The sequence below is a fragment of the Micromys minutus genome (assembly GCF_963924665.1).
Source record: "Micromys minutus genome assembly, chromosome: 2".
NCBI classification, from domain to species: Eukaryota; Metazoa; Chordata; class Mammalia; order Rodentia; family Muridae; genus Micromys; species Micromys minutus.
In genome coordinates this window covers 46,728,296-46,750,646 of record NC_137971.1, presented here as the reverse complement: position 1 = coordinate 46,750,646, position 22,351 = coordinate 46,728,296, and the positions used below count along the sequence as shown (strand labels likewise).

Here is a 22,351-nt window from a genome sequence, read left to right as displayed (position 1 = left end):
GAAACACTGTCATGAAATCTTTATACTAGTGCAAATCAGTATCAACATCTGACAAGAATTTGGCAACATCTGTTTATATGTGTGGGAAGAGTTGCAGGACTGTAACTCAAACTATGAAGCAGTAGTAAGAAGATTTTCTAGCCATTTTCAGAATATTATTTATATCTAGATTTTATAAAAGTTGGCTTGATTGTGGATAAATTTTCATCCTATACTGTACTCAAAACAAGGAAGACCCATAATGTCTAAAACAGACATTTTTAATCCTAGTATCTATCTGCAGGTTCAAGGTGCTCTGAGACCATGCCAGAAGGGAAGAATAGCACCGTCATCACCAAGTTCATCCTTGTGGGATTCTCGGATTTTCCCAAGCTCAAGATGGTTCTCTTTGTTGTGTTCCTGGGAAGTTATCTCTCCACAGTAGTATGGAACTTGGGCCTCATCATCTTGATTAGGATTGACCCTTACCTACACACACCTATGTACTTCTTCCTCAGCAATTTGTCATTTTTAGACTTCTGTTACATTTCATCTACAACCCCTAAAATGCTCTCAGGATTCTTCCAGAAGTGTAAATCTATCTCCTTTGTGGGGTGTACCACACAGTACTTCTTCTTCTCAAGTCTGGGTCTGGCAGAGTGCTGCCTTCTGGCAGCCATGGCTTATGACCGATATGCTGCCATTTGTAATCCTCTTCTCTACACAGCTATTATGTCCCCGTCGCTCTGTGTGCACATGGTGGTTGGAGCCTATACCACTGGTCTCTTTGGTTCATTGATTCAACTGTGTGCTATACTTCAGCTCCATTTCTGTGGGCCAAATATTATAAATCATTTCTTCTGTGACCTGCCTCAGCTATTAGTCCTTTCCTGCTCTGAAACCTTTCCCCTGCAAGTCCTGAAATTTGTAATAGCGGTGATTTTTGGGGTAGCATCTGTCTTGGTGATTCTGATATCATATGGATATATCATTGCCACAATTTTAAATATCAGCTCAGCAGAAGGTAGATCCAAGGCATTCAATACCTGTGCCTCTCACCTGACAGCAGTAACCCTCTTTTTTGGATCAGGACTCTTTGTCTATATGCGCCCCAGCTCTGAGAGTTCTCAGGGTTATGACAAGATGGCTTCCGTGTTCTATACAGTGGTGATCCCCATGTTGAATCCTCTGATTTACAGTCTCAGGAACAAGGAAATCAAAGATGGTCTTAGGAGATGTAAAAAGAAGTGTGTTTCTCACTGCCACTGTTAGTTCAAAGTCTGTTGACTGGAAGTCCCAATATTTTGCAGGGTATTTAATGTGATTCGAACACTCTGTGGTGGAATTGCAAGTGGGATACTCCATCAAATTCCAGGACTGGCTTATGGTATGTGAAACCTGTATTCTGTCTTCTTTTAGTCTTGAAGTTGGTTCCTCTCCTGTACCAGCATGGCACCACAGAGCAGTTTCCATCTTCTTTAGAGTAGCAATCTCTTGTTCTTATGTTTTCAAGCCTTATTCTTTCTTTCAGAACTTCAAGTACTTAAGCCAAAGGAAACGGAACCAAACACAAGGCCAGTGCTCCTTCTCAATCACCATATCTCAAGCAATATAATGATGATGTTAATGCTGTGAGACTTCAGACTCTTGCAATATATCCTGCTTGATTTAAAAAAAAAATCATCTTGACACAAACTAGAGTGATCCAGAGAAAAAAACTGGATTTGAGAAAATGGATCTATCAGATACTCTGTAGAGAATTTGTAGGACATTTTAAATTAATTCTTGATGTGGGAGGGCTCAATTGACTTTGAGCTTTGTAAACTCTAGGCTTGTGGCCCTGGGTACTATGAAAAACAGACTGAGTTGTGGGAAGCAAGACAGCAAGCAGAGACTTTGCCATGGCCTCTGCTTCATTTCTTGTTCAGTATTCCTACCTTAACTTTTTTTTCTGACTTCTTATAGCCTTTTTTTTTCTGAATTCTTATAGAGTTATTTTGTTGGCATGACCCTTCAAAAGATCCCAGTTATAGTCAACTGGCCCTTTAAGAATTATTAGATGTTAGAACTGCTCAGCTCTATGACCATCAATGTTGGTTGCCTCTTGGATTTCTGGAAACAGGATAGGATATAATAAAAGCCAGCTCAGGCTCGCAGGGCCATGGGGTAGGGCTATCAGACTGGGATGAGGAGGCAGTTGGTACAAAGATATTGTTAGGAGACAGTTGATCCAGGAAAAGCTGAGCTTAACATATAGGCTAAAACAGTTGTTATATTCAGGAACTGCTAGTGTTGAGAAAACTGGGAGAAAGGACTCTTTAAGCAGATTTTTGGGGTTGTAAAAACATTTGTTGGTTGGGAGATACATTTGAAGGGACTGGGCTGGAAACTGGGAAGAACAGTTGAGAAAAAAATAGATTCAGGGATTTCCCTCCTCTATCCTTCTTTCTCTCCTATCTAGTGTTCTGGGTGAAACCAGGAAGATAGAGAGTAAGAAAAAGAAGAACCCACAAAGTAGTAAAGACCAGCGACAACATCCCTTAATGCTTGTCTACAAGATGTAAGTTGAATAAACACTTTCTTCTCCAAGTCACTTTTGGTAATGGTGTATCATCTCAATAGAAACCCCAACTAAGACAAGGTATTCAGGCAAGTTCCAATTGCTGAAGACACGAATGTAGAGAAAAGTGTCATTCTAAACTTTGATCTAAATTATTCATCAAAGAAAAAATATGTAAAAAGGTGTTTGTTCTAGAACCTGTTTTTTTCAGAACTTAGTTTCAGAGACTTACATAAATAGCCTGTAAGTAAATGAGCAAACTGATTTTAATGATACTACACTACACATGGATGGATCATGTCTTTGTTTTTGTCATTGCTGTCCTATCTGGAATGACGTTGTATAAAACCATTACTAGGAAGACCTGAACAAATGTCTATTTATCTACAATAAGAAATTATTGACAGATAGAAGTATATATACCAAGGTTCAATTTGATGAACTAATGAATTTTACTGTGGTCACTTACAGAAACGTAGGTGAGGAGTTACAGAAACAAAAATGACTCAAGGAGAGTTGTATCACCAACACCCACCCCAGTATGGCTTACAAGTCACAAAATCTGAGAACCTGAAATATACTGTGCACCCTGCAGGTAGCTCACCAGGTAGAAAGGTGTTCTTTCCAGGTAGGTCAGTTGGTCCAGGACTTTTAGAAATATCAGCTGATCTCTGCTTTTTCCAGAAGACCAGGCTTTTCTGAGAGTGACTTTTAGCTATCCTTACTGCTTATACACTCTTGGTAAGGGACAGGTCTAGTGAATCTAGTTGTTTTGGGGGACGTCCAAAAGCTATTTTGAACTGTTCCCTTACTGTATTAAATGAGCTTTCCTGTAGAATGCAATGTTTCCATCTCCTGTGAAACTGCTACACACTGGGTGAGTGGACATTTGTTCATGTATCCCAGAAAATGTTCACACAATCCTTGGTACTCAACACATGGGACACGACAGAACAGAAGAAATACCCTTTTCCATGTTGCATAGAATGGCATGCATCCTTACTGCAATGGTGGTTGCACCATCATGTTGTGAATGAGAAGATATGTAACTAAGACCAATTTATTTGAAGTGGACTATCCACTGGAGGGAATCCCAGAGTATCTATTTTCTATATGTTGTACAAAGTGGCAAGACTTCTTGATGAATGAGATTCACTGTGTAAGTATGAGGGGTGAATGTGTGATGCCTCTCAAATGACTAGTGGACTAGAGGATACATCATAGTTACTGAAAGTGGCATGTATGGGTTGAGATTGTAAGTAAACTGTGGCACCAACTATATTTCCTTGCTCTTAGAAATAATACTTACCACCAATGCTGAGCTGTGTGTGTTCTCACAAGGAACTTGCCTGTTTACAGGAAAAACTTACAATGAGAAAAAGACACGCAGATGCTATCATCCATAGTAGCTTCTGAATTGACAGAAGAAAGGGAGATGATATTGGGGTGTTGGCTTCATGAGTTCTTGTTGGGAGACATAAGAGAAAGGAATACAATTTAGATTGATGATAAATATACCCTCCTAAGATTGAGAAACATGAAACCCACGGGAAGAACTGGATAAAAGGGAGAGGGTGAGGTATATATAATTGAAGGTACCCTTTAGGATCAACTTTTAATTTGAAAAAGTGGGAAATCCATGGCACAGCATGCAGATGACCTGGTACAGAAAACCATGGTAATCAAAGATTATTTGCTTCTGAAGTACTTGAATTGGGATAGACTTTAAACAGAAAATTAAAGAGGCTGTTAGAGAACATTGAAGATCAAAAGAATAATTAGGATCAGTCTGAATGCTGTGGAAAGTTCCAGAGACAAGAGCTGCATAACGAGTCAACATGAGGAAATAGAGTGTCTGAATGTCTAAGCTTAGCTATAAGGAACACTGGACTTTGTTAGCTGATGACCTCATGAATTTCTGGGACTAGAGAACAATAAATACAAACCTGGCATTATTGAGAGAACTATGCAGGAAAGCCACATTTCTTCAGTGTTGTAGCTGCTCATAGTTGCCCATCCTCCTGTAAATAATCCTCACCCATGATCCTATAAACAGCCCTTATTGAACTCATCTACTCACCAAGTTAGACTTCAGTGGAGATACCTTGCTCTTTTAGCATGCTCTGCCTGGGATGAAAAAATATTTGTTCATCTCTCCCAGGCAAAATTTATATACCATAACTTCTATAAAGTAACAAATAGAACTGAGTGGAGCGATTTCCAGAAAATATCTTAAAATATATTTTTGAGCAAATAAAAATGGAAATTTCATGCATATAAATTTGCATTATGCAAAAGCAGCAATCTTAAGATCATACACAGCTCTGAATATAACTTTCACACATGGGAGGAATCTACTTAACTCTAAAAAATACCTCTTCCCTCTGCTCTGGTCCATTTGTTTACCTCCATGACAGCTGGCTGAATATCTCACTTCTGCCTTTTTCCTGGTCTCCCTCTCTCTGCTCAAAAATTCTGCCTTCTACTTTCTGGCCATCAGATCTCTATTACAGCCAATCAGATACAGTCCTAGGTTGCCTTAGGCAGGTGAATAAGGAGAAATATTCATAAAATATGATAAATAATAATACCAAGACCTTGTCAGCATTTAGCTCTCTGCTGTAAGGTACACCAACACTATTTGATAGGATGGCAAGTACTTTGAAATACACAACACTTGAACACATAGCTAAATCCTGCATTAATATTATTTTTAAAGGCATAGTTTTATGTGTTTGCATGTGTGATGTCACCTGTATGTAGGTGTCTGCAAAGGGCAGGAGAGATTGCTGGATGCTCTGAAGCTGGAGTTACAGACAGTTGTGGGCAGCCTGGCAAGGGTACTGAGAACTGAATTTGATTCTTCCACAAGAGAAACAAATTCTTTGAACCACGGAACCATCTTTCTAACCTCATCTCTTAAGATTCCTAACAGATCATCTAAGCCCAGAATAAAAATAGTTCTCCCAAATAATCCTCTAAAAATATATTATACAATTCTCAAAATGTGTAAAGATCAAGAAGAAATGAACTTTAGGTCAATAAATATTCATGGGCTAAAGAGTTAGATCAGTGGTTAAGAGTGGGCACATTCTTGCAGAGAACCTGAGTTCAGTTCTAAGCATCCACATAGGCAAATCATGACTGCCTGTAACTCTAGCTTCAGAGGATCCATTGACTTCTTCCTGACTCTGCAAATACTTGCACTCACCCATGCATAATACACATACATATACACATATACACAAATAATGATAATAATAATAATAATTAATAACCTTAAAAGTTAAAGAGAAAATGAAAATATAGTTAAGAGAATAAATGCGGTTTACTAAGGATTTCTGCACTTGGTAGTATGTGTGTATATTCATATATGTATATATGACCTTCATACCTAGAAGTACAGAAATACTGGAATCGAAATAAAGTCATCTTATATGTATAATTTGTTGCATGACCAAGACCAACTTTGTCAATCAACAGGTTTCTCAGGGCATGAGTGAGGATTAAAAGAAAAAGGAGGCAATTAGACAAAACTGTAGCATGACTCCAACCAGTTCTGAGGCTAAAGTATACTTTTTACTTTTCAGTCAGCTTTTAAACCACTTTAATTACATTCAGAAAGATGAGATCTGTTCTGAGTCAAGGAACAAGCAAGCCAATAATCAAAAATCCTGTAAACATCTTTCTGGGGGTTAAGAGACAAAAGGATTACCACAAAAGACAAAAGGACTGCCACACATATATCCTATGAGCTTGCCCTGAGCTTCAGATGTAAATGTTCTCAATCCAGGCCTGTTTTCTGAGCCCAGGGCCAGAGTCAGATTTCTGCCTTGAGTTTACTTCTTTTGTCCTGGTAATGTCAAATTCCGAGTGTTTAGTGGCCCCAAAAAGCTCTCCATAGTTGTAATAGTAACTTTTATTCATTAGATGTAATCTATTCACCCCCATGTCAGCTGGTCTGTATCTCCCATGTCTGCCTTTTCTCCCAGTCATCTCAGAGACTTACTGCTGAATAAGCTCATCCTTTCTAGTCCTTTCTGAACTCTGGTTGGTCGGTTCAACTCAGCTGTTCTGACTCAGAGCTGCAATCCACGCTGACTGATTTAAAGTGGCTTCCCTCAGCTTCTCATTGAATTGTTCTGTTTAGAAAACTGCCTCTGAATTTCAGAAAATGAACTGCACTTACTGCATGAACTAAACAGAGTTGCACAAACTCAACTCAATTGAACTCAACTCAACTCAACTTCATTTAACTGAACTGCACTGAACTCAGCTCAACTCAACTCAACTCAATTCAACTCAACTGCATTTAACTGAACTGCACTGAACTCAGCTCAACTCACCTGCACTCACTGAACTGTCCTCCACTCCTGACTCACTCTGCACTGCTCTTAAGTCACCTCTCTTTCCTTTCTGTTCTTCTGAGATTTGGGTGCATCCCATCTCTGACTTATTCTTGTATCTTTCTCTAATTCATTACTTTATCAGCCCTTCAATTAGATGTCATATTAAAAATGCTTTCTTCTACAAACTAGCTTTATCTTCAGTGTTTAGGATTCAAGGTGTGTTCTAAGGGCATATCTGTTAGAAAAAGATGAAGAGAATGGGGAAGGGAATATGGGCCATGGAGGTGCAGCAAGGTCTGGGGGCAAAGGAGATACCTCTGGGGGACCCATGTTGGGAATCCCTTCCCTCAAGGGACAAGGCATTTGGTATAGTACAGAATAGAGTTTATTCAGGTCATGGCGGAAGTTAAGAGGGTAGTAGAGGTAGGGAGTGAAGAAAGGAATAGAGAAGCAGGGGCTGTCCATGAGCATAAAAGATCAGGCCAGAAATAGAGGGAGGAAGGGAATGAGGAGAGGACTAGCAAGGAGAGAGAGCAAGAGAGCGAAAGAGAGTAAGAGAGAACAAGAGAACGAGAGAGAGAGAGAGAGAGAGAGAGAGAGAGAGAGAGAGAGAGAGGGAGGGAGGGAGGGAGGAGGGGGCAAGCAGCCCCTTTCATAGTGTCCAGAAACTGGGACACTTTGTTAGTGCTGGCTGTTGCCAGGTAACTGAGGGGTGGAGCTTACAGAATCCCAACAATGTCTGTATTTTAGCCAGATCACACCTAGAAGGTCTTTGGATGTGATCCCTTGCCAGAGCAGCAATGTTGCTGGATTAAAATTCTACAATATGTCCTCTCAGTTTGTAAAAATGTGGCATAAGCTAGATGCAGATGAAGAAAAGTTGAAAAGCAGGGAAATAAAAATGTGCCAAATTGAATTTTATTGAATGGAAGTAGGGGAGTCATGACAAAGCTATAGATTGCTTGGCTGAATATACATGTAGATAGCCTGAATGGTGAAGTGTTTCAGACCAAGTCAGAACATGACTCAATTAGTCTGAAAGATCACCTTCATATAAATCAGACATCCTACAGATTGTGCTAAAGAAAAGAAATGGCTCATAGGAAAAAGAAATATAACATACTGAGTCAAATGCCTACAACCAGGAATTTCAAGATAGAAACGTGGTCATACAAACAGAATTGGAAGACTTTAACTGCCAGAAGGGAAGAATAATACAGCGGGAGAAAGAGGATAAATAACACCAAGGTTGTTTGATACAAGCTATGTAGAAACACAATTTTACATTGACTTAAATTGTAGATGTGTTTTAAATGAAGATACATTACTAATAATGTTAACTTCAAGAGCCACAGACTGTCTAGCAAAGCCTTCAGTGCTGGACATAGAAAACCTCTCTTGGAGTTATTGATTAAGGAAGTTCAGAAGACTCCCAAAACAGTATAACTTATTATTGTTGTTCTTGTTTCCTTCTCAGAATTTGAAAGTAAGACCCTATTGCTGAAGACAGCACTTACTTCCAATTCAGAACTTGGAGAAACTGAATTGGAATGGATAAAAAGCCTCTTCTACAAGGACTCTTATAGTATCTGAAAGTGTAATGCAAGTTGTCAAGGGAGAAAAGCAATCACTACCCTAGACAACTGTAAAGCATACAAACCACAACACTGACCAGCACAGTAACTTAACCTCAATAATCATTAAGGAAATAGAAATAAACATCAAAAACCTTCCAACAAAAAAAGCTCAGAACCAGATGGTATTAGTGCAAAATTCTACCAGACCTTCAAAGAAGAGTTAATGCCAATACTCCTCAAATTGTTCCACAAAATAGAAACAGAAGGTATACTACCTAATTTGTTCTATGAAGCCACAGGTCAATTGATAACTAAAACAAATACACAAGAAAGAAAGAAAAATTCAGACCAATCTTGATTATGAACATTGTTGCAAAAATACTCAATAAAATTTTTGCAAACTGAATCCAAGAACTCATAAAAAATGATGATTCACCATGACTTCATCCTAGGAATGTAAGGATGGTTTCATATTTTTAAAAATCTATCAATTTAATACACTATATAAACAAAATCAAGAGGAAAAAAACCCCACATGATCATCTCATTACATGCTGAAAATGCCTTTAAAAATGTAATACCCCTTTATGTTAACAGCCCAGGAGAGATCAGAAATCCATAGCAAATACTTAAACATAATAAAAGCAATATATAGCAAACTAGCAGCCAATATCAAAATAAATGGAGAGAAACACAAAGCAGTCCCACTAAAATATGGGAGAAGAGGTTGCCCTCTCTTTCTCTATTTATGCAACATAGTACTCACAGTTCTAGCTAGAAGAATTAAACAACAAAAGGATATTAAGGGAATACAAATTGGAAAGGAAGAAAGCAAAGTGTTATTATTGGCAGATGATATAATAGTATATATAAGCTACCCCCCAAAATTTCACCAGAGAACTCCTACAGCTGATAACTTCAGCAAAGTGGCAAGATACAAAATTAACTCAAACAAATCAGTAGCTTTTTTTTTCGTAAATGATAAAGAGGCTAAAAAAGACATTAGGGAAACAACATCCTTCATAATAGGGACAAATAGTATAAGATATCTTGATGTGACTTTTACCAAACAAGTGAAAGATTTGTACAATAATACTTCAAATCCCTAAACAAAACAAAACAAAACAAAAATTGAAGAAGACCCAAAGATGAAAATACTTCCTGTCTTAAAGTTTCTGTTCCTGCACAAACATCATGACCAAGAAGCAAGTTGGGGAGCAAAGGGTTTATTCATCTTACACTTCAGAACTGGAACTTAAGCTGGTCAGGGAGCAAGAGCTGATGCAGAGGCCAAGGAGGGAAGTTGCTTACTTGTTTGCTTTTCCTGGCTTGCTCAGCTTGCTTTCTTATAGAACCCAGGTCTACCAGCCCAGGGATGGCACCACCCACAATGGGCTGGGCCCTCCCCCCTTGATCACTAGTTGATAAAATGCCTTACAGCTGGATCTTATGGAGGCATTTCCTCAACTGAGGCTCCTTTCTCTGTGATAACCCTAGCTTGTGTCAAGTTGACACAAAATCAGCCAAGTTGACACAATCCCATGGTCACAAATTGGAAAGATTAACATAGCAAAAATGGCCATCTTACCAATAGCAGTATACAGATTCATAGCAGTCTCCATAAAAATTTCAACACAATTCTTCACAGATATGGAAAGAGCAATTCTCAACTTTATATGGAAAAACAAAGACTCCAGGATAGTGAAAACAATTCACAACAGTAAAAGAACTTCTGGGGGAATCACCATCCCTGACCTCAAGCTGTACTACAAAGTAATAGTTGCAAAAGCCACACGGTATTGGTACAGAGACAGAAAGGCTGATTAATGGAACAGAATTAAAGATACAGAAATAAACCCACACACCTATGCACACTTGATCTACGGACAAAGAAGCCAAAAACATACAGTGGAAAAAAGAAAGCATCTTCAATAAATGGTGCTGGTATAACTGGTGGTCTATATGTAGGAGAATGAAAATACATCCATATCTATCACCTTGTACAGAGTTCAAGTGCAAGTGGATCATGATATCCTGAATCTAGACGAGAAAGAAAGGGCCTTGAACTCATTGGTATAGTGGAAAATTTCCTGAACAGAATACCAAAAACTCAGACTCTAAGATTAACAATTGACACATGGGACTTCATAAAATTTAAAAGCTTCTGTAAGGCAAAAGACATCTTCAATAGGACAAATCAGCAACCTAAAGATCAGGGGAAAAAAAATTCTCCACTAACCCAATATCTGACAGAGGGCTACTATTCAAAATATTCAAAGAACTCAAGAAGTTAATCTCCAAACACCCAAATAACCCAATTAAAAATGGGGTACAGTGCTAAACAGAATTCACAACAAAAGAATCTTGAATGGCTGAGGAGCACTTAAAGAAATGTTCAAAGTTTTTAGTCATCTGGGAAATGCTAATCAAAATGATCCAGAGATTCCACATCACACCAATCAGAATGGCTAAGATCAAAACCTCAGGTGATAGCAGATGTTGTTGAGGATGTGGAGAAAGATCTTAAACTACTATACTATCACACACTTACAGAAGGCAGCCTGGCATGGTCTTCCTCTGTGAGGTCCATCAGCAACTGATTGAGACAGAAGCAGATACTTACACCCAACCATTGGACTAAAGTCGGGGACCCCTATGCTTGAATTAGAGAAGGATTGAAGAAGCTGAAAGTGAGTGTGACCCCATAAGAAGACCAGCAATCTCAAGTAACCCAGTACCCAGAGAGCTCCCAGAGACTAAGCCACCAATCAGAAGCATAAATGGGCTGTTCCAAGGCCCCTGGCTCATATATAACAGAGGTCTACCTGGTCTGGCCTCAGTAGAAGAAAATTCACTTAATCCTTGACTGACTTGAGGCCCCAGGGAAGGGAGATTCCTTGTGTCAGGGAGCACTCTGTGAGAGGAAATGGGGAGAAAGAATGGGATGAGAAACTGTGGAAGGAGGGGCTGGGAGGAGTTAATGACTGGAATGCAAATAAAGTAAAATAATGTAGACAAAAACAAAGAAATGGAGAAAAAGTATACAGTAAAACACTGACCTAATATACCCTAAAAAAATTTACATTCCCTAACAATATCTTTCTAACAGAGCAGGACTGTGTTCCAATCACAGACACATAGATGTGCATATGAACTCACAGAATGGTGGCAGCATGCAAAAGTTCTGTAGATAGGGTCTCAGTTTGAGAAGGGGAAGTGGAAATTGCCTCCCATTTTTAGATGCTATCTGCAATTTATGTTCATAGGCAAAAGAAAGATTTGTTTTCTCCAATAGAGTCTCACTGGGAGGTACATATCAACAGTGTCAAGAAAAGAAGGAATGGCAAAAATGAAAAAGAAACAAAAGAAACAGAGGGCAAGGGAAAGGAAGAGAGGATGGAGGAATAAGAGAAAAAATGAGGAAGCAGGAGAAGAAAAGGAAGGGAAGGTAGAAATAGGATGTGAGGGGAGACAGCTGAGAAGAGATAGAGAGAAGGGGAAAGGCAAGGTTGAAACTGTATCACCAGATCAAAGGTGATATTTGGGCAGGTGTCATCCTGGGACAAGTAACCTTAGAGTTACGGTAATGAAGGGAAGAAAAAAAAGTAATTCACAGAAAGAATAGATTTAAGCAAAGTTTTAAAATCATGTAAAATGCTAAAATTTAAACCGTCAAATCAGAAGCTTCTCTTCATCAGCATTAGACACATTTGAGTCAAGTGTTTAGAAAAGTATACAAGCTACATGTTCTGTGTGACCTGTGGGGGTTCTGCAGTCTCAGACCTCACACTTCAGTAAAGCCTTTGACTGTTCAAGACTGTGAAGTTTGTATCACTGCCGCCTCCCACCTATTGTCCTATTGTTTTCATATATTAGTATTATAAATTCATGTTATGTCATAGAACTGAGCCAAATGAATTGGATTAGCCCTTTGTTTAGAAGTAGAAATGATAAAGTTAACATAATTTCCCTGGAAATAGTTAATTTTTATGAGTGTAAAATATAGCTTGACTTGTAACACTTTGGGTTATTTATGAGCTATTTGGAATATACACATAGTTCTTAAAAGAACAAAACTAACTAATCAATAGGCAGTATACAAAACAGAGCAATGTTTTCCATACATCTTATACTTCTGATACAATGAGCCATCAAAATGTAAAATTCTCTCAACCTACATCAGAGAAGCATTTTTGTGTAGTGTACTGTGAATAATACAGAACATTACAGCTGACCAAAGTACAGGGAGCAAGTGTCTGCCAAATGTTCAGTCATAAACTGGACATCTATGTTGCACCATCTTGCCCAAGATTTAGAGACTATTAAGGAAGAGGGGCTGGTAAGATTGTAAGAGCCAGAGGTTGAGGAAGAAACAATGTTTTCTGGAAATGACAAGGACTACATATTTCAGGAAGTCACAGTGCCTGAGGCTACCTCCACATGACCCACACAAGATCAAACTAGTCATCATATAGTCATGAAGCAGGAAGAGCCACATGAGTCCCACTCATAGATGAGGAGCTACTGACAGTTGATGGCTGCTAGGAGAAGGAGACTCAGTTTTCCTTAGGGTATGGTCCCTGGACAGTTGACCAAGTTCTAGTGGATGGGTCAATATTCATGGCTTTTATGGGAAGCACCGATTAGACTTTCTGGGTTATATGAAAACAAAAGATCATGAATTTGAGAGAATTATATGGAAGGCATTCAGAATTAGTGAGAGGAGGAGGAGACACTAGAGAGAGGGAAATTAGTGGGAGAGGAGAAGAGATAAGAGAGAGGAAAGAGAGGCAGAGGGGAAAGAGAATGTGATAAAGTATGTTGAATGCAGTATGATATTCTCAAAATCTAATTTAAAAATTAATCTGAAATCCCATTAAGCTTTTATTAACCAGCAGAGAAAGGTTCATCCTAAGATTCTGCACTCACAAACAGCACAGATAAAGGTGTGAGGGTCTATCTGTGGATAATGCTATCTTCTAAGTCCAATGTTTTAAATAGTACTATGCTAAACTTTATGTGTGTACACCTTTGAAGTTTATATGCACACAGTGTTTTCATGATATGCCATGCGCAGTGAGACAGTAAAGGCTCAGTTCACACTTGGTGACGATGACCTAGCAAATCAGCTGCAGATAGTGGGCCAGACATGGATGTGCACTAGTATTAACCAATGTTAACATTCCTATTTAATTCATGCAAAGAGCATACTATTCTAACTAGCTGGTACTCCAAATGATATCGTCCCCCCAAAATGTCTTGGCATGTATTTCTGGGACACTATCTATATAATGTGAACCTGCCAGGGACCATACCCCTAAGGAAAACTGAGTCTCCTTCTCCTAGCAGCCATCAACTGTCAGTAGCTCCTCATCTATGAGTGGGACTCATGTGGCTCTTCCTGCTTCATGACTATATGATGACTAGTTTGATCTTGTGTGGGTCATGTGGAGGTAGCCTCAGGCACTGTGACTTCCTGAAATATGTAGTCCTTGTCATTTCCAGAAAACACTGTTTCTTCCTCAACCTCTGGCTCTTACAATCTTACCAGCCCCTCTTCCTTAATAGTCTCTAAATCTTGGGCAAGATGGTGCAACATAGATGTCCAGTTTATGACTGAACATTTGGCAGACACTTGCTCTCTGTACTTTGGTCAGTTGTGACGTTCTGCATTATCCACAGTCTACTGCATAAAGACGCCTCTCTGAATATCCCTTCTTTACATTTTTTAAAATAATTATCAAAACCCTGGCTGTAAAAATCCTCCTTGAACTCCCCAGTTCTCCACAATCATCATTCTAGTGACTTCAACCTTTGATTTCCTCAGTTCTTCAAAGTGAAATACAAGTGGTCCTCTTTCCTATCTCAGAAGGTGCAGAAGAAGGTGGTATCATTCTTGCAGTTGGTGTTAAAGCACCTCAATACACAACCTATCCTGTTGAGGAAGAACATCATCGCAGCGAGTGCCTCTCAGTTGTGCTGGGATTCAGATCTCTAGAATTGATTTGTGCAGCTTTGTTTTTTAAGACTGCAAAAGCATGCTAGCTTCCTATGAAGTAATAAATAGTGGACAGCCTATTGCATATTTGGTGATTATTCTCAGCAAACAGCTCCTTTCAAAGTCTGTAGCTGCTCTCTTAACTAAAGCTATTGATTCTTTTTTTTTTTTTTTTTTTTTTTTTTTTTTTTTTTTTTACAGATGCTTGCTCATAAAGTTTATTGACAACTGTTTGGTCCCAACACACAAACAGCACTTGAACCGCACCCCCCAAAAACAGTGTTCAAACAAAGTAGACAGTTAAGAAAAACTTGGAACACCTCAAGCCTCATCAAAAACAAACAGTACAAGATCAGAATATGGGAAAGGGGATTCTGGTGTTAACTTTTGTCTTTTCAACAGATTAATCAGGTACAACCTTCACCCAGAAAATGAGTCTCATTATCTCCACAAACATACATCACAGCATCATTATCTAAGTCTCTGGATAAAATAGTGATTGGACTCGCCTCTTGGACACATCACACTCAGCACACTTCCAATTGAGTTTTCACATCTTTAAATAGCAATGGTTAGTTACACTCACCACAGACACATGGGTAACTCCAGCAAATAGCAAACACACACCCATTCACTGCACACAACTATTCTTTGTTGCCCACAGAACCTGACCTTAGAAAGGACTCCAAGTAACCTTAGTGACATCTAGTGTTTTCAAAGTTCGTAATCCCTTCTATGCTTGCAAACCTGAAGTCTGAGCAGGAAAGCTTAGCCTTAGAATGTCTGCAAATAAGGCAACTCACACTCAATACCAACTTTATTACACTGCTTAAAAGCCTTAAAGGAACTGCACATGTGCCATTTTGCTTCCTATGCACTAGGACTGCAGAGAAAGTGCCGTGAGGATTTGAAGAGGAAGTGCCATCAGACCTCAGAAAGAAGTGCTTCTAGGCTTCTCACAGAAAGAGTGGCAGGCCTGCAGAACATTTCCAGTGCAGCTCCATGTGGGCCAGGCCAGAGTGTTGAGAACTGGGAATCACTGGCTTCATTTAAAGATTTTGGTAAAAAAAATTCAACTAGTAAAAAAAACTTCTCTCCAGCCTTTAATTTTGTGACATGTATCAAAATGCTGGCTATGAAATCAGAATCCATTTTCTGGCTTTCTAGAAAAAAATATAAACATTTCCCACCAGAGCAGCCATCTGACTAGTGGAAGACTGTGTGCCAATGGGTTTTCTGTTCCGTGCATGGGTTTGCCTCTTTTGCCCAACAAATACAATCCATTGTAAATGTCAGGTCTCTCCAACAGGGTGAGAGGCCACTCAGAAGTGGACACCTCAGGCGCCCAGAAGGGAAGGCCATTCCACAAAGCAGCGCCCACAAAGGCTGGCTTTTCCCGAATGCCAACATCAGACACCACAAAAACAAAACTAAAACCCAAATGTTCCTCCAATAGCAAGCAGTAACAGTAAAAACAGCCAATATTAACAGGCATCAAGATGAACTAACATGGACACATATCCTCACATGGAGAGCTTCCCCAGATTTACAGCCAACCTTTAAATGACAAGAGCAAAAACAGGCTGATTAATGTTGGCCTTCACGTCACAGTTAGAACTCTGGTCTCTTCTTAGCAGAAACAGTATCAAACCCACACCTCTTGAAGCACTTCACCACTCAGCTGATTTACAATTTTTGTATTTAATGAATAGCTTAAAAAATCAGACTTTTACCATTACCACCTCTCAACACACCAAGTATCACATGCTGATTTTTAAATGGATGACACAGAGGCCATCTCCTTTTCTTAACCTTATCCTTATCAAACTGGGATGGACAGAGAAGGGAAGCATGAAATAATTTTCTAGAAAGCTCTTACATGGAATCCCCAAATGGAAATGTTTTAAAAAATGGGATGAGGCCACATTGGTTAACCACAGACATAGTTACATAAAAACCAAGGCACACCAACAGCTCACCTGGAAGCCAGGAACTTTCCTGTCAGCCTGAAATGACTCTCTTACCACTCAGTCATCCTCCAGTGCATGACCCACACGCTTATGGGCATGCTTGGCTTCTTGAACAACCATAAATCCATTTGCTTAAACAAATGACAGAGGCTACTCAATAGGACTCAAGCCACTTCCTGCTGAGTGATCTCTACTTATTTCTTCCTAACCACCACAATTCACAATAGTCTAGAAAAATTTGGTAAATATATTACAGATTCCTTAATGGTGGAGTTCTTTCAAATAACTGGGAGAAATAAAGAAAGAAAAAGTTCATCTGAAAGTTCAAAACAAACATTTCCCTATGAACCATTAATACAAGTGGCTTCTGGGGTCGACATAAAATGAGGTTTTTAAGCCCATTTTTGTATGTAGAATCCGACAGTTTCCCTCCCCCCCCCCCCGTCCTAATTTAATCCTGTGTTCAAATGGGAGTTAGAGCTTGGTTACAGGTGCAAAGGAAAAGTTGGCTGCCAATTTGACTCTATATTTAGGCTGCTTTTTGACTGGGTTTCCACTGCATCCTTGCTAATCTGTGGCCTGGGGCCTTCTGAGGAGTGCCCAGGAGGAGGAGACACTGATGCTGGGCTACTGGGTGAGGAGTCACAGGACAGGTTCCCCTTCTTTACTGATATTGAAATTTCTATTTTTTTCTTCTTGGTTTAAAACTAAAACTCCCAAAGGCTCTTGAGGATGTTCCTCAAACTGAATGAGATCAGTGGGCTACAGGATGACAGGATCTGGTCCTAGCTGAGGGGACGGCAGGCATGAAGGAACAGGAGCACAGAGGATGTCAACAGGGAAGCTGTCGGCCAGGTGCAGAAGCTCCGCCTCCATCTGGCTAGGTCCTGTTCTGAGCTGGAGTTCTGAGGCTAGATGGGATTCTGGCACATCCAGGATCTGCCTGCTGATTCCAGGTTGGTCTTCATGATTGACAGGGAAAAGATCAAATGAGCTTAGCCGGTTTTTCACGTCACTTTTTGACACTACAATTCTATTATGGCCATGCCCTTTTATCCAGATCACCTGTGGGATGGCTCCCAGCAGCTCCTCCACACTACTGTACCCATACGCTTTGGGCTGCAGTGCTTCTCCAACATATTTGGTATAGGCCATGGCAAATTCATGAAGAAAACTCTGCTGGTAATGATAGGCATGAAGCAAGAATCTCACATTCTTTGCAAACAATCATAAGCTTGTGAGCTTCACATATTCTTCTGCCTTATCATTTGTAAAAACCTCTAGTAAATAAGGCAGACTCTTCAGTAGCTCAGTCACGGTCATGAATCCATATTCACAGGTGTTGAGAATGGTTTCATAATGTCTCCTGAGCTCATCAACGAGAAGATAAGTGTCTCCTTCCCAAGACATCAATAACACCAGCAACCTCGAAGTGAGAGACCGAAGAGACTTCCTGTTGATCAGTTGGATCTGTTTACCAGACTCCATATCAGCAACCTTTACAACATGGCAGAGCTTCTGTGTCAAAGCTGAGACTGAACTGACATCATAGTCTTGGAGACGAAATGTACAACCAAAAGTTTAAGCATATTCTGTAAACAGATCTGTCATCATTAGGCAGTTACCCTTTTGGGACCGCAGAAACTTAACAAACTGGGCAGCTAGAGCTTTGAATCGCTCCACTTCAGTCAAAGTCAGGATTTTCTCTTCTCCACATTCCAACACTTGTAAAATCTCAGTTATGGCTTCCAAAAGTTCAAGAAATTTGGTAAACCCATAGTATGCAAGTTTGCACTGCCAGCCAAAGTGGTGGTGGTAAGAGGGAATGAACTTGTTAAAGGGCATTTGGAAATGGACAGCAAGTCCACATCTTTGGAGAAGTGCTTTGTCCTTTCTATCTCATTCTGAGTTCGTTCTCTTCTTCTGATACAAATGACTATGTCGTCATCTTATTGGGACAAGCAAATAGTGTGGTCTGGGATCTCTGATATTATATCAATCAAGTCACACACACCATATTCCATGACATCCCAGTCCTTTGAGGAACACCAATGATAAGCCTGTGAGAAATCACTCACAATGACCTGCTTGCTAGCCTGGGACTTGAGAAGTTTCTGTAAATCTTGAATAAAGCGCTTCACCTGGGCCCTATGAGTGAGCTTCTGCAGACACTTGGAGCCCATTCCAAAAATATGTAACACGTGAGGCACAGCTTCTACTAGTTCTATCAGCTTGGAGACCCAGCACTGCTTTCCAAAATATTTATGATATGAAGGGATGAAACTGTCTTCAATAAATCAATGACTTCTCTGCTGAACTGAATCAGCTGAGGATTTCTCACAGGACTTTTAGAATAAGGAAGCCAAGGGTCAGTGTTGGGAGATAGGGGCTTTTTGTGAATCCAATTTACTACTTTGACACCATTCTGAGCAGTGGCAATGTTCACTACTGGAATGCAGGTGATCACGTGCTCTAAGAGAACATCCTTGTGGCTGTCTTGCATAATTTCTAGGTCACCAAACTCCGCAGCATAGCAATCTGGAAAACTTAGCAAAGGCACAGTGCCCTTGTGGGTCTGCAGAAGACTATGAACTTGAGGTGCAAACACTTTCAATGAGAGAACCACAAAAGGAATCTTGTAAGGGTCTGGATCAAATACAAGTTCACTGAAGTCCTTGTTAGAGCAATGCTGCTTGCACACAGGTTCGTGATACTCCAACTCTTCAAACAGAACTTGGCTGCAGTTTGTAGAGGAGCCATTATGTGATTGGGAAGAGCTCAGGGGGGCTCTGGTGGGCCTGGTTACTGGGTAAGAGACACACCAGCAGCCTGTTTCCCTGTTCAAGGATTGCAATCGTGTCTGTTAATTTATATAAGTCAGACACATTTAGCTTGTGTCCATACTTCTTTTCATAGGTGTCTATAAATTTAAAGAGAGGCAAACAACAGGCAGGAGCATCCTGAAGAATAGTCATTGTTTCTGCACAAAGTAAAGAGAGTGACTTGTTGGCAGCTCCGGTAGAGAGGGAGATCAGTATCTTCTTGCTGCCAATTTTATGCCTGTGGAGGCTGTTCACTGCACAAACTGCTTCCTGCAGGTTTCTCTTCTGCACAATGGCCTTGAGCTGGTAATTAGTATGGGGACTAAGCTCAACACTCTTCACCTGGCCATGCTTGGAAAAGGCTTCCTGGAGGAGCTGCTACAGCTCTTTCCAGGACAACCTGTAGTCCACGTTGCTGACCTGGATATCAACACCATTTGTAAATGGATCTGGACAGTCAGAACCGCTGCTGGGATTGGCAATGTTGAAAGCAAGTGGTGAGACTCTGTTCGAAAGGTTTGGAGACATACTCCTCCGAGACCAAGACTGAGAGGTGAGCAGAGGGCTGAATGCAGATGGGTGACTTACTTGGAAGACAGTCTCCTCTCTCTTCTCTACAGGAGAGCTGGTAATACCCTGGGAACTGAGGGTCTATTTTTTCTGACTGCTTCTGTAAAGTGGCTCCGTCACTCGTGTGTTCTACAGAGTGGGCACTGAATCGGTTGGGCCACTGTTAGTTAGGCAGTGCGGCCAGCCTCCCAATGCCTTGCTGACGGTCACTGTTTCTATTGCAAGTCTTTGATTCCATTCGGCACAGCTCCTGTAAACTTTTAATGTTTGTGGTTTTTGTAGCGGATCCAGAATTTGCCTGAAACCCTTTCCCAGGCATGGCTTTGGCACTGGGCGAGTGTTCGCTTGTATCTCTGATGAGGTACAATTTTGTAACTTTCTTAACTTTTTTGGGAGACTTCACTTCATCAGCAATAGCATTTGAACCCCTGGCTTCAAAGAATTCTCTATGTTTTGGAATAAAGGACACAATGGTCTTGTTGTCAAAGACATCTTCATTTTCCATTCACTTCTGGGCCCGCTCTGAGCTGTCTTGGTTTATGAAGCAGAGAACTGCACTGCAGCCTGTGATACTCACCACCTTGCCACCACGATTCTCAGAGAGGTGCCTGAGCCTCTTGCTGAGGCTCTCGCCATCTTTATTTGCTGGCAGGTTATAAACATAGAGTAGAGTATGGCAAGGAATCTTCAATGGTAACCTGGGGGATAGATCAGAAATAAACTCTTTAAATCTGATCAGCTGGTTAGCATGATGCAACAAGACTTCAGAGGCCTGGTTTTTATGTACCAAAATGATGTGGAAACCATGCCAGTGCCGGAGATCACTGAGTTCCAATGCAAAATTGACATCAGCTGACACAAGAACCACAAGTACCTGGACCAGTGTGTGTATTTACAAACCTTTGCAGGCTCTGACAGAGTTAATCATCAGCATTCTTTGCAGTAGCATTTATGTGAGCAACAGTTAACCTGACAGTTACTCAGCTCTTGAATAACTTCCTTGTTTTCTTTACTGATGTCTCACACACAAAGATACACTCTACTTCTCTGTGTCCTCTGAAAAACTTCTCACAGATTATCTGTACAACAGTTGTTGCTGACTGGCCAGAGGGGACTGAGCAGTTTTCAATATTCCAGAAAACACCAGTGGGGGGGGGGGTCTCCACCACATGTCAAATGACTGCAACTTCTAGTGACCCAAATTTCGAAGCAGCTTTGTGTAGACTAGTTGCCAACAATGGGGTCTCCTTTTCCATCTCGTTTGTTCCACAGCCATTACACAGAGGACTAGCTTCACATGAGTACTTGGAGGTGGTATACTTGGCCAGGTTTTAGCAGCATCAATGATACTATTTCTTGCTGGCTGTTTTAATATATTGTTTAGACAGTCTTCACAGTAAAGTGAGCCCTTTAAACAAACTGGGGGTGCCACATTTAGGGGAAGAGAGTTGGTGCACATATGAGGTGTAAGCTCTGAACGGGAAAGGCATTCTTCCAAATTCCCAGGAGCCCCACTTGGGAAATCAGAACAGGGGAAATAGCCAGAAGAGGTACAGCCCTGGAGAGTCTAGAACTGATGCAGCTTGTGTACGTTACTATGACATGATTGGAAATGGAGCTTCCCACAACACTACAGGTGCTTGCAGGAAGGTAGGTTACTCTCTACACACATGCTGGGGAAGTTACTCGAAAGGCCCACCAAGTTGCTAAAGCATTCTGCAATGAAGACACAGACTGGAAAGCAAAACTTGACTCTACTTGACATGTGACTGTTCCGGTGCTTGGTGAGTCTAAAAGTGAGCCCATGTGAATCAAGCTCCCAGAACCTCCACTACTGCCACTGCCACCACCAAAACACATGAGTAAAGTGGAGGGTCCATTAGGGCAATGAGCACAGCAGCTTATTTTGGGAATAGCTGAGAGCTGTTACTTTAGGTTGCTGAAGAGAATGAATTTCAGGAAGTGGGACTGCTGGGAAAAATTTAGAGCCAACATGAAGGGGAGATGGTATATCCTTTAACTCCACAGCAGCTTTCTTGTTCTCCATGTACTCTTTTGTTTGGGAACCAGGAGGCAATGTCTCTTCAGGACAAGAAAAGCAACCAGAGAATTTCCAAAGCCATGGCTTAGCATCGTTATCTTGGTGAAACCATCCAAGTGTTCTGCTGCAAGGGTTCTCAGTTCTGTTCCCTTCCATCACATAGCCAGACAATATGGTTCAACCTTCTTTCATCTTTCTTTTCTCTCACTCTTTCACCCTCAGCTCCTTCTTCACTCACATTCCGACACCGCCCAAGCTACTGATTTTTAAAAATCCCTTTGTAGAATAAAAATCAACCACAAAATGGATTAAAGTCATGAAATTTTGAAAGTGCCAGTGGGAAGAATTTCAAGATATAGGCAGAGACAAAACTTTTTGGAAATGATTCCACTAGCACAGACATAACACCAAAATATGATAAATGGGAATTATGTGAATTAAAAATTTACCTATGTTCATAGCAGCTTTATTCATAGTAGCCAGAA

The 22,351-nt window shown here is 40.5% G+C and overlaps 1 protein-coding gene and 1 pseudogene across 2 annotated transcripts; one reads left to right on the top strand and one right to left on the bottom strand.

Moving 5' to 3' along the window:
• Positions 1 to 303: 303 nt before the first annotated feature.
• LOC308416826 (olfactory receptor 5AN6) lies at positions 304 to 1,251 on the top strand (the record flags this gene model as incomplete). The annotated part of the gene is made up of 1 exon (XM_080911920.1): positions 304 to 1,251. One exon carries the CDS (start codon positions 304 to 306, stop codon positions 1,249 to 1,251), a length of 948 nt encoding a protein of 315 aa, XP_080768046.1.
• A 15,656-nt stretch (positions 1,252 to 16,907) lies between these two features.
• LOC308416808 (meiosis regulator and mRNA stability factor 1-like) lies at positions 16,908 to 22,022 on the bottom strand (annotated as a pseudogene). The gene has a single exon. The product of its transcript is annotated as a meiosis regulator and mRNA stability factor 1-like (transcript).
• Between the last annotated feature and the right edge of the window lie 329 nt (positions 22,023 to 22,351).